Below are 13152 nucleotides of genomic sequence, written 5' to 3'. Positions count from 1 at the left end.
CGCAGTGACGTCAGACTGAGACATCTGACCTACAGGCCGGACCTGCGTCCAGAACTGCAGCTCCGCGCGATTTTACTGGAAATATGAAACACTCGAGGAACATGAAGAATACTGGGACAGTCCGAGGTTTTAGAGGGTACCTTCATATCACTCAGAGGACTCGAGGAGCTGCACTGGTGGGTTTGGATTGGAAATAAATTATGGGCTGTATCTGTGTTGTAGTCATGGCGACCAACACCAAGTTCCATTCACCACCACTGTATAGAAATCAGAGTGGGTCAGTTTCACACCGAACCCCCCTGAACCCCCCCGAACCCCCCTCTGATGAGCTCAGCTCAGCTCCCCTTCACCCCGCTCCTCTCAAACACTCATTTCATACAGGACTCACAGCCACACCCACGGCCTTCGAAGGACGTTCATTGGCCACCGTAGAGCGTCGATAATCCAATAAGCAGCAAGAGGCGTGGCCTCGGTGGCCGTGGTCTCATGAATATTCAATGAGGGCGGTTACAGCTTCTTATATTCAAGTTCCCGGTTTGGTTGTTTCCCTCTCTGTAGAAGTCCGTAACCGAGCCGGGACTCGACTCAGATCCATAAGAATCCACAAGAAGATCATCCAGCAATGTCTGAGAAGCTGCCCTTCAAAGTCGGTCAGTATTCGGAGGAGCTACGTAAATATACAGCTTTTCATTTTCCTGCTAAAGCACTGCAGTTGTCGTCTTACTGGAACTGTCCGGTCCACCTTAAATACTGCAGCAGTTCCATTCTGGCGCCTCAGGCGGTCCTACTGTAACTGCTGCAGCGTTTAAGGTGGATCGGACAGTTCCAGTAAGACAGCTACTGCAAGACAATGGTATTTTACTAAAGAGCAGCCGGATCTATTACAAATCTAATGCAACTCATATGCCTCTGTTTCCACTCTCTGCCTTTATATCGTGAACTTTACCAGTATAAACACTGATTTATCCAATTTAACTACTACTAACAAACCCGCTCGACTCTTCTGCAGCTCCCGCCTCATAAATCACGCAGAACCCCTCTGAAACCCCTCTGAGACCCCTCTGAAACAGCACCATAATGCACACATAACGTTGGGCCACTTCTCCAGAGAGCATGGTTTCATTCAGAGCAGTGCGGGAACCCATGTTGGAAGTTGTAGTTCGTTGTGTGCGCAGTGACCCTGCTGGCGGACCGGCTGCTCAGCGTCAGCGAACTACATTTCCCATGATGCTGTAACACTGCAATCTTAGCTGACAGGTTTGAACGCATTATTCAGAGTATTATTGGACACGTGGTTGTGCTAAGACTGAACACATGTCCGTTTTATCGTTTTACAGCGATCATTTAGTACAGTAAAGGTTTTAATAATGAAACTAATAACTTTCAAAATAAAAGTCCCCAAGAAGAGAGGGAAGTAGGAAAGGACTTGTGCTGGTTGGATTGACTGACTGACTGACTGATTGATTGTTTGTAATGATTACTGTATCTGTGTTTTTTTTAGTAGAAATCAGTATTAAGCAACACTGAGATGAAAGGATGTGTAACTGGTTAAGTTAGTTGGACTTTGTATGGCTGGATATAAAGTCCAGAGGACAGCTTTCAGCAGTAGGATGACCTGTCAAAGCAAGACCTTTCATTGTGTTACTTAGATCTGAGTGTACTATTACTGATTAACACCGATCACTGACTAGCACTGTTACTGAATGTGAATATGAAGATGATATTTATTATTATTATTATTATTATTATTATTATTATTAAAGTTAGTGGAGCTTACCTGAATGATTTGAGTACTCGGGAAGTTTGTTTGTATTGTAATTGTAACTAATATGATGTTCTGCAGCCCTCATTATAGCACACCTGATCTCTGTCGGCCTCTTTGAGACATTCTTTATAAAATATCTGAACTTGTGTGAACTGATGCTGGAATGAAATATTTTGCTAAACATCTAGAACATGTTTCCTTACAGAGGGTGTAAGTGTAGTTAATCCTGTGTAACAGTTAAATATTGATATAATATTTTTACCATATCGTCGACCCTTAAACTGAGCTCATTTTGTTGTGTATGATTGTGTAATTATTCAGTTTTGTAAATATTACATACACACATTTTGAGCCATGAAAAACAGTGTTTGTTTGTTTGTGTTTGTTTGTTTGTTTGCTGATCTTCTCGCCGTGATTAAAATGTGTCTCTTTAAAACGTTGGAGAACAGAAACCCCGTGTCTCAGACTGTGAGGAAGGAGCCTGACGCCGAACTGTAAATCTAAGTCTATCATATTAAAGTGTAAAAAGCTTTAGTGGGGGGGAGTCCGGGAGGGGGGGCGGGAGGAGGGGCTGAGAGATTAACCCCTGAGAGAACAGGCGCTCTGCTCGCAGCTCTTAAATTAACGCCCCGAACGAAACCCGTGTCTCAGACTGTGAGGAAGGAGCCTGACGCGAACTGTAAATCTAAGTCTATCATATTAAAGTGTAAAAAGCTTTAGTGTGGAGTCTGAATCAGAGCTGAGAGATTAGACCCCCTGAGAGAACAGCTGCTCTGCTCGGCAGCTCTTCATATTTAAGAGCGCCCCCTTATGGATTTATGACCCAGTGCATTTTACTGCTCTTTTACTGAACAGTGATGTGTTTACACCTCAGAGTGTGTGTGTGTGTGTGTGTGTGTGTGTGTGTGTGTGTGTGTGTGTGTGTGTGTGTGTGTGTGTGAGAGAGTTGGGGTTTGGCTACATGTGTTTGGTGTTTGGTTACAACTGGAGAATTCCAGTTATCTCTGAAAGTGAGAAAGTGCCCCCCCCCCCCCCCACACACACACACACACACCTGTGTGCGAGTGTGTTGTAAGGCAGTATTAATGAGGGTGGAGTGAGGAAGCAGCAGGTCAGATCCAGTTGAAACATGCTGAAGCTCTCAGGAGTTCTCCTCACTCGCCCGCTTGGGATTCTCCACAGGGGGGCGCTGTTAGCGTGTGACTCATCGGCACAGAGCAGAGTTCACTGGAACCCTCAGAGCACAAGAACCCACATGCACAGGGTTCTCCACTGCTCCTAAAACTCTCCAATTCTGAGTTTGTGTTTCTGTCTGGAACCTGTTCTGTCCGTGTTCTCTGGACTGCAGAACCCGAATAAGTGCTAAAACTTTTCTAGACTCAAACAGATAAATGAAGATCTCTCCCCTACAGATGCTTTATCTGCCTTTAGTAAGTGTGTGTGTGTGTGTGTGTGTGTGTGTGTGTGTGTGTGTGTGTGTGTGTGTGTGTAGCTGATATCAGCCTGGCGGAGTGGGGGAGGAAGGCGATTGACATTGCGGAGAACGAGATGCCGGGTCTGATGAAGATGAGGGAGATGTACGGAGTGTCCAAACCTCTGAAAGGAGCGCGCATCGCCGGCTGTCTGCACATGACCCTCCAGACCGCCGTCCTGATCGAGACCCTCACTGCACTCGGAGCCGAGGTGAGGACTGATCCTGACCCGGTTTAAAGACGACAGCCTTAATCTGAGAGTGCCTTCTAATTAGGTTAATGTGTGTGTGTGTGTGTGTGTGTGTGTGTGTGTGTGTGTGTGTGTGTGTGTGTGTGTGTGTGTGTGTGGGGGTGGCGGCGGCGGCGGCGCTCTGAGTCCCTCAACAACAAACCCAACCAAACAGCCCCGGTCCGAGCCGGCTCCGCCAGTCATTTCAGTCCAGTCTGGGTGGAGTTGCAGGCAGGTTCTGAGGCGGTGCTGACATTCAGTACAGTCACTGATTCACCTGTTAGTTCGGTACTGACTCACTCTGAGACAAAAGCTGAGGAGCTGCTGCTGTTTTACTGTCGTACTGAACCTAGAACCTAGAACCTAGAACCTCTATAACCTGCTGCTTCTGATGTGAGATTGGTGTTTCAGAGAGTCTGTCTAATAAAGCCATTCTCTCTCTCTCTGTCTGTATCTCTGTCTGTATCTCTGTCTGTATCTCTGTCTGTATCTCTCTCTCTGTCTGTATCTCTCTCTCTGTCTGTATCTCTCTCTCTGTCTGTATCTCTCTCTCTGTCTGTATCTCTCTCTCTGTCTGTATCTCTGTCTGTATCTCTGTCTGTATCTCTCTCTCTGTCTGTATCTCTCTCTCTCTGTCTGTATCTCTGTCTGTATCTCTCTCTCTCTGTCTGTATCTCTCTCTCTCTGTCTGTATCTCTCTGTCTGTATCTCTGTCTGTATCTCTCTCTCTCTCTGTCTGTATCTCTCTCTCTCTGTCTGTATCTCTCTCTCTCTCTGTCTGTATCTCTCTCTCTCTCTCTCTCTCTCGCTCCCCCGTGCAGAGCTGGAGTTTCCAGGCTCAAGGTTGCTTATCAGGAACACACTGAGACTAAACGTACAGTCATCAGCTGAACCCAGCGTCTTATCGGAGTGTGTGTGTGTGTGTGTGTGTGTGTGTGTGTGTGTGTGTGTGTGTGAGAGTGTGTGTGAGAGTGTGTGTGAGAGTGTGTGTGAGAGTGTGTGTGAGAGTGTGTGTGAGAGTGTGTGTGAGAGTGTGTGTGAGAGTGTGTGAGTGAGACTAAAAGTGCAATTGCACTTTAAAATACTGAAGGATTACAAATTGCCCCTCCTCCCCCAGGTCCAGTGGTCCAGCTGTAACATCTTCTCCACTCAGGATCACGCTGCAGCCGCCATTGCCAAGACTGGTGTCCCAGGTAACGTCTGTGTGCTTGTGTGTGTTATGCTCAGGTGTTGGTGCCCCTGCTGGAAAACTTTCATGAGCGTTTTAGGAAATTCAGAGACTCTGCTGCAGGCGGAGAGGACGAATCCTGGGTGTAGGAACGGGGGTTTGGGGGAGGGGTTAGTTCCCAGATTAAAGCCCACACTGCAGTGAAGACCTCAGAGCTTCTCATAGCTTCTCCTTACTGACCAATAAGAACAGAGCTTCTCTCTCTCTCTCTCTCTCTCTCTCTCTCTCTCTCTCTCTCTCTCTCTCTCTCTCTCTCTCTCTCTCTCTCTCTCTCTCACTTATTTGATCAACATTCCTACAACTTTCCTGTGAGTCAGATGAACAGTTCCTTACTACCGACCCACTAACCAGGCTTTTCTGCTCAGTGCTGATGAAGCACCAAAGTGTTTCTCCCTCAGTCCACAAGATGGTGCTGTAGTGTAGAGCAGCACTTGACGACCCCTGACCTTACGACATGCTTGATCCACGTCAGACTTTAGGGTGCTACTGGTCTTACTGGTGTAGGACCAGTGATTGTGTCTGATCTGCTTCTGGGATATGAACTGAGCAGAACTCTTTGGGGACTATAAAACCAGTTAAAGAAGAACAAATGAACACAGATAGAAATGTACTTAATTTTATTTATTTGCACATTTAAAGCAGTCTCACACCAACAGATTAAAGTGAAAGGATCGGTTCCATGGATCAGCCTAACTATCCAATACCTGATCCAGCTAGTGTTGTTAATATCGGGGCCGATATTCGGTCCTAATATCGGATCAGTGCATCTCTATTAACTTCTTTACTTTTAATATTTAGTTTGGGGGTTCTCCGTGCCCCTCGCCTGTGAAGTGTGTTCATTGGCTGCAGTGTGTGAAAGGGGCTCCTAGGGACCTGTGAGGGAAATTCTGTCATGTGATCCAGAATTTCTAAAGAAAGGTTTTCACCACGTGTCTGGTGTCCATAGCAACACTAAAAAACCCAGAGAAGCAGCTGATCTCAGATTCTGCAGTATAGTTTGGGTGTAGGGTCTATCAGTAATGCAGGATGAGGATGATGATGATGAAGGTCTAAATGATGTGTTTTAGTGTACGCCTGGAAGGGAGAGACTGATGAGGAGTATGTGTGGTGCATCGAGCAGACCATCTACTTTAAGGACGGTCAGCCTCTCAACATGATCCTGGATGATGGTGGAGATCTGACCAACCTGGTTCACCAGAAATACCCCAAACTGCTGACCGGTGAGATTACAATAAATTATTTATTATTAATTGAATATAACCTGGAGGAGCTGCAAAGAGAAACAGGACTAAATAAAAAAGTGAACATTTATGCAAATCATCTTTATTACAAATATTAATCATATTTGAATTTAGAGGGCTAGCTTTTAATCTGAGACCTTTTATATGTTTAAACCTTTTTAGTTTGTTTTTTACAGGAAAAAATTGAAGGTCTGTAATTCTGCCAGAAATGTAATCCTCTGTTTTGTTTAGTTTGTGGACTTTATTGGGGCAGTTTTTATTCGAGGGGGGGGGGGTGGGTTCTTTTTATTACCTGTAGGTGGCGGCATTAGACTGCTTTCATCTATGTAGGTGATTTAATTAAAAAAAAAAAATTTCCTCCCAGGAATCAAAGGTCTGTCTGAGGAGACCACCACTGGTGTTCACAACCTCTACAAGATGCTGAAGAAGGGAGATCTCAAAATTCCTGCCATCAATGTAAACGACTCTGTTACCAAGGTAACAAAGTTTCTGTATTTAAATTAGATATTGACTAATATTCACCTCCACTGAAATTGAGAGGAGGTCGATGGTTGGCAGGTGATTGGCTGGACAGGTGTGGAGGCGTGTCTGAGCAGCTGGAGATCTGTGATTCCTCAGTGCAGTTAAAAGAGAAATCTTCTCGATAATCAGGTTTTCTACCAAAACTTTGTTTAGAACTGAGGGAGCAGAACCGCAGCTGAGTGCAGGGAGAGAACCCATTTAGCTGAACATTTACCTGAGCAGGTGTCTGAAATGGAACAGTAACTGCATAAAGACTGAATCGATTCTAAAAACTGCTCAGTGAAACCAATTCAGATCGGTTCTATTTGGGGGAAAGAAAAGTTAAACAGGAGAGCTGAAGTCCCAATGAAGCCAGCTGTAAACCTCTCCAGCAGATGATCATCTCTCAGTGAGGAACATCGGCTAAAATCTACTGTCAGTATTTCTTATTTCTGACGGTTCGGTAGTTTCATTTTTATTGTCTTTTTTTTTTTTTGTAATTTAATCTAGAGGTTTTCCACCGACTGACCTGAAACAGAATGATCATGAATAAATTTTCTTATCTTAATAATAACATTCAGTCAGTAATGATGTTGGCCCGTAGCGGGTTAATCCGATCCTCTGTTCCTCCTGCAGAGTAAGTTTGATAACCTATACGGCTGCCGCGAGTCTCTGATCGATGGCATCAAGCGGGCGACGGATGTGATGATTGCTGGTAAGGTGGCGGTGGTGGCCGGGTACGGTGACGTGGGTAAAGGGTGCGTTCAGGCTCTTAGAGGATTCGGCGCCAGAGTCATCGTCACGGAAGTCGACCCCATCAACGCCCTGCAGGCGGCCATGGAGGGTGTGTTTTTCTCCTGTGTGGCACTGTCCACTGTGTCGACGCTGCAGCAGTGTATATTCACCCTTACTGAGACCTGACTGGGCTGTACTGTCTGTACTGGACTGCTGAGTTGGGTGTCCAAACTTTTGCATTTTATTAACCTGATTTTTCTGGTTATTTCGGCAGGCTATGAGGTGACCACGATGGATGAGGCCTGCAAGGAGGGCAATATCTTTGTGACCACAACTGGCTGTGAGGATATTATTCTGGGCAGGTAAGACACACACACACACACACACACACACACACACACACACACACACACACACACACACACACACTCTCCCTTCACTATCTCTGATTGGTTTAGACCACGATATGGACCTAATGTGTAATTCTGCCTCCAGAACCTCAGCTACCTCAGCTGCTCTATATTGCTGATCCTGATGGTTCTAACGGTTCTCTGTGCAGACACTTCGAGCAGATGAAGGATGACTCCATCGTTTGCAACATCGGCCATTTCGACTGCGAGATTGACATGAAGTGGCTGAATGAAAACGCAGCTGAACGGATCAACGTTAAACCTCAGGTACTGAATCAGTACTATCCTCAAACACACACTCAGGCTGGACAGTGTTTAGTTTGGAGGGTTCTAGGCGTGTTCTAACAGGAGCGTTTAAATCAGTTTCTCTGTTCATGACCTCGTCCTCCAGGTGGACCGTTACCGTCTGAAGAGCGGCCGTCACGTGATCGTTTTGGCTGAAGGGCGTCTGGTGAACCTGGGCTGTGCGATGGGTCACCCCAGCTTTGTTATGAGTAACTCCTTCACCAATCAGGTTCTTGCGCAGATCGAGCTCTGGACCAACACCAGCAAGTACCCAGTGGGCGTGTACTTCCTGCCAAAGAAGGTAAATTCCCTAAATTCTCTATATGGCTGCTCATAAGAGACGAGCTGAGTTGTTGTTGTTGTTGTAGCAATAATAATAGTTATGGTTTATTATTATTATTATTATTATTATTATTATTATTATTATTAACATTTCTGAAACTCAAAACACCTTACAGTAGTACAAAAACACTCACATACAGAGGAAACTCTGTAAATCACTGCCCCCCCGGAACACAAACAAATGAAGGGGAAGACCGTAAAAATGCAGATCTGCCACAAGATGGCATCAGTTCAAATCTGCCTCCTATTAGATGTGGGAATCGACTGTGTTCGTCCTACAGAATTCCAGCCGTTCTCCTGATTAATGGGACATGTTGTTAAAGCTGTGTGGAAGCCAGCAGGGTCTGTAAGTGTCATCCTGAAGACAAAAGTATTGGTTGACCCTTCCAGAAAACACTGCTGCTAGAGGGCATTAGACCCCTCTAGCTTACGCCTGGCTTTCTCATGGCTGCTCCTGAGTCCTGTTCTGTTGGTCAGTGCTCTTCTATGGAGATTATACAGCTGTGTGAAATACTGTAATTGGACTGAACTCGCTCCGTAGAAGAGCTGTCCAGATACTTTTGAACTGTGTGTGTGTGTGTGTGTGTGTGTGTGTGTGTGTGAGATTAATTTTATTTTTTTTATTTTTTATTTTTTTTTTTTTTTAGAGAAAGAGAAACGTGTTAAACTGAGCCCTGAAATGAAACCAGTCACTATTCGAGCGCTGGTCCAGTTTCACCAGTTCAGTGTTCAGTGTAGTCTGAGATTATTGGGTGTTGGATGTGTGTGAAGTTTTAACTTTCTTCTAATATTTACAGCTGGATGAAGAAGTAGCTGCCGCCCACCTGGACAAACTCGGGGTCAAGCTGACGAAGCTGACGGAGAGCCAAGCTAAGTACCTGGGCCTGCCCCAGGAGGGGCCTTTTAAACCAGACCACTATCGCTACTGAGGAGTTTCCTCCAGAGAGTGAACGTCTACAGTCCGCCAAAGTTTGTTGGACAGGTAGTGACTGCAGAGGTGCTCGACGTTCTCTTTGCCTGCTTCTGGTTCTAACGGTTCTACAGACAGTTATCCCTCAGTTATTTCAAACAAATGTGATCATGGCCTTTCTCTTTATGGGACATCAAGTGCTCCACTGAACTCTGATCAGCCTCTGTGTCCAGAAAGCAAAAATCCTCCCAGAGCTGCTCTAGAGCCGCCCAGTCACGCCGGAAACGAAGTCCTGGGCTGGATTTTTACTTTTTGGACCAGAGTTTCCATTTCTTCCATTCCCTGCTTTACTGAACGGTTCTGACTGCTCCAGTCTTCTGCAGATTTCTGACGCTTGTTTGATGTCCCTTTGAAGTGTCTGGACCTCGCCAGCCAGTCAGTTTTGGTCTTCATGCCTTATTTAGAAAGTAATTCCCATGTTTATGTGGCAACTTTGTGGAACGCATTCTGTAAAGCCGTTAAAACATTTGAGAGAAATGACTTCTGAGTATTTCAGTGTTTGCTTTGGTTCCTGATTTCCAGCCATCAGTTTGTGGGTCCTCCAAAAGGTTTCGGTATGGAATACTGTGTTTGTGTTTTACTGAAACCTTTTAATGGAAAATAAAGAACATACTGGACTTCACTCTGGTTTCTCCTACGTTTTATTTTTTGTCTTGATTTGAATTGAGACTGGCCTGTTTTATTTGGTAGTATTTGAATCCTCTACAGAAGTGGTCACTTTTGATGGTCACACTACCTCTGCTGCAGCGGCTCGAGCTGCGTTAGGGCTCTGGCTCGTGATGTGGTTGGGTTCAGGTTGTTACTGGGGGTGGAGTTAATGAAAGGCCTGTTGGTAATTAGACATTCTTCACCGTTAAAAGGCTAAAACTGATCCCCTGAGACTCTTAAAGATAGACGCTTTCAGATTTCCCTCTTTCTTCTTCCCGCTCTCACCTCTCCCTCACAGCAGAATGGGAACCATCTGTGGAATCTGGAACCTTAAAGGCGGTTTGTTGGGTAGAGATTAAGACTGGTCATGAGAAAATTATCCTGTTAGTGGTCATTCTCCATCCCAGCTTTGCTTTGTGGGTTTGATCTGGGTCTGGAAAACTGCTCGACACTCAAAGGAAAAGGAGCGTAAGAGGATTGTTTACATGATAGAAGAACCGCTAAAGAAACTTTCAATAAAGGGTGTATTTACAACAGTGGAGTAAAAGTGAATGACACTGCCCACCTGTAGAGGGAGCCCAGGAGCAAAACATACCAACTGTCACATAACACTGCTTTAAGAAAGGTTGTCCGTATGAGACGGTTACGAGGGCATGCTAACATGGACGCCGCGGTTCTGTTTCATTCTGTAGAAATGAAGCTGAATGTTGTCAAGTCTACAAGACCCGCCCCCTTCTCCAATCTTCAGTGTCTCAGACCGTCTTCATTGAGTCCCCCTGGACTCCCAGGCTGTCCGGGAAGTGGACGCTCCAGCAGTAAAAAGGGGGTCAATATCAGCACAGAGAGACTAACTGCTGGTATCTGACTCTGGAGATTGAAAGGCACAGAGGCGCTAAACTGTTCCTTTACTTCTGAGAGATGTTTTTTTTTTTATGGTCATCCCCCGCCACCCCTCACAGTGTGGTGATCATCTAACCTCTATCCTGACCTCAGTAACGCTCTTCTTGCTAAAGGCAATCAAATCCTCACAGCAGTGCTCCTCCTCCAGAATCTAGTAGAAAGTCTTTTTTTCTGGACAGTAGACAGTAGCTCTTTAATACCCTTGATTTCAGAAGAATAAATGAACGAGCAGGTGTCCCAATACTTTTGTCCAGATAGAGTATGTATGAACATCAGCAATATCAGACATCATCTCAGAGATCCTGAATCGGTTCAGCTCATGACGATGTGTACTGGATTAGAAGCGGTTCTGGGCTGTAATGGGTGTCATATGGGTTGTGGGCACAGTTGCGTTGTTGCTGTGAAAAACATGACGGGTATGTCCTGACGAGCTCCGACCACTGGCGGTGTAGCTGAGCGCTGCAGGAATGCTGGGGTTTGGAAGATGGAGGCCTTCAGAAACATCTTCATTCAGCTGTTCCCGCTCTCTGCTGTGGCTTTCCTCTGTTCTCTCTGCTGGAATGTGACTCTGTGTCTGATCTGATCTGATGGGCTGGGTATTCTCAATCAGACCGAGACCTCTAACCTTCTTATGCTAATGAGCTGTCTCATCTCTCCCCCACTCATCCAAAAGTACTGGATGGAGCTCCTCCACCATTATTCCAGAGAACACCGTTCCTCCACTGCTCCACAGCTCCTCAATGCTGGGGGGCTTTATACCCCTCTAGTCCACGCCTGGCATTATTAGGCAGCATGGAGCCAATAGGGTCATGATGTTGATCTGCTCCAGAGAGTCCTATTCTATTGGCAGTACTTCTTCAGTTGGATAGAAAGTTTCATTTGATGAGAGAGGCGGAGTTTAGCTAATCTAACACACCTGGACCAGGTACTAAAGGGCTTCAGGTGCATCTGAATGTTGGAGCGAGTTGTTTGATTTGGAAGGCAGGTCTTTTCAGCAGGGTTGGTGGCCACTGGTTTTGATGATGGTCTTCCAGGTGTCCTGAGATATGCTGAGCTGAGCTGAGCTGAGCTGCTCTTCAGGCCTTTTGGAGCTCTAGGTACAGACAGGGCTCTCAGCTAGGAGGCAGGGGTCCATTTTTCCAGATTTGTAGGTCAGCATCAAGGTCTTAAATCAGACACAGGCAGCTACAGGAAGGCCGTGAAGATCGATTCAGAATCTTACTCCATCTTTAACAGAACGCAGGGTCACCATGGCCAACAGTCGACAGGAATCTGGATTTGAAGGCCTCTGGGGATCCTTTTACGTTTGTTATAGACGCTCAGAGCACGGCCATGGAGCCCAGCTTTTGCTGAGTCGTGTGGAAGTGCGTTCCTGCCCGTGAGAGGAGAGGCCCGGGGTGCAGCTCTTCTGCTCAGTTTCGGCTGCAGTGCCTCAATGTTTATCTGGATTGACTTTTTCATTTTTTACTTTCTTTTATGAAATGTCATTTTTACAGCCCCACACGAGGAGGAAAACCTTCATGTCTGTTTTTAACGGTTTCATCCTTGTTTTTATTTGTTTCTGCAGTTCATAGTGTATCCAGTAGGTGGCACTGCGTGCAGGTGATGGTGCACATAGTCAATGTATCTCAAAGTAATTTAGACTTATTTTTGACTTAAAATTTTCAGATTCTGAGTATCCTCCCACAAATGGAGTAACACACACACACACTACAACTAGCAGTAAAATGTTTTGATATCTGTCATAAAATAAGATAAAAAGCCTCAATCAAAAGCTAAAATATACATTTGCAGTTACTGCAGTTAAATGATGTATCCAGTAGGTGGCAGCGGTTGTCAGTACAGTTTAATGGTGATGGAGCGAATGAACTGAAATCACGGGTGAGCTGACCAGTTACCTGTCTGTTTCTGGCCTCTGGTGAGTAACAACTTGCTTCTCTCTGAATTTCTGAAGTTTAAAGGTGTTATAGTGAAAGAAATGGAGAAGAATAGAAAATGAAGGTGGAGGGTTTCTGAGCTACCTGGTGGGAACGGGTAAGCTGAAGAGAACAGCTCGGGCTGACGGTTCTGTTGTTCTCCGCGTTGCTGATGTTTTCAATTGGAGGGAGAATGTGTGGAATGCCTGGGCTTAGCATTCTCGCTATCTCGCCCTCCCACCGCATGCCTCTCTCGCTCACATGGCAGAGTCTTCTGTATCCAGTTCATCTATCGATTAATTGGGTCAGAAGTCAGAGACGTCCGCCTCGGTCTGGGTTTCGGAACCGTGTCTCACCTGCTGTCAGCACCACGCAAATACAGCTGCACTGCAGCACTGTGATCCCCTTCCCGTCCAGTCCAGAGCTTTTACTGTCTGTAATAGAACCGGTGGAGTTGAGAACGTGATGTCGTTCTTCAGTCCCACGCAACGCAGCAGCTCATTACACACG

The 13152-nt window shown here is 45.7% G+C and overlaps 1 protein-coding gene across 1 annotated transcript; it reads left to right on the top strand.

The window, feature by feature from the left end:
- Positions 1-499: 499 nt before the first annotated feature.
- ahcy (adenosylhomocysteinase) lies at positions 500-9800 on the top strand. Its single transcript, XM_072672033.1, has 10 exons — positions 500-650; positions 3258-3448; positions 4584-4659; positions 5762-5914; positions 6300-6412; positions 7073-7280; positions 7446-7533; positions 7731-7848; positions 7973-8167; positions 9006-9800. Exons 1-10 carry the CDS (start codon positions 623-625, stop codon positions 9135-9137), a joined length of 1302 nt encoding a protein of 433 aa, XP_072528134.1. The 5' UTR covers positions 500-622; the 3' UTR covers positions 9138-9800.
- Positions 9801-13152: the final 3352 nt, after the last annotated feature.

The sequence above is a fragment of the Salminus brasiliensis genome, unplaced genomic scaffold (assembly GCF_030463535.1).
Source record: "Salminus brasiliensis unplaced genomic scaffold, fSalBra1.hap2 scaffold_141, whole genome shotgun sequence".
NCBI classification, from domain to species: Eukaryota; Metazoa; Chordata; class Actinopteri; order Characiformes; family Bryconidae; genus Salminus; species Salminus brasiliensis.
Note: the sequence above shows the minus strand (reverse complement) of the source record. Positions and strands in the feature narration are given on the sequence as shown.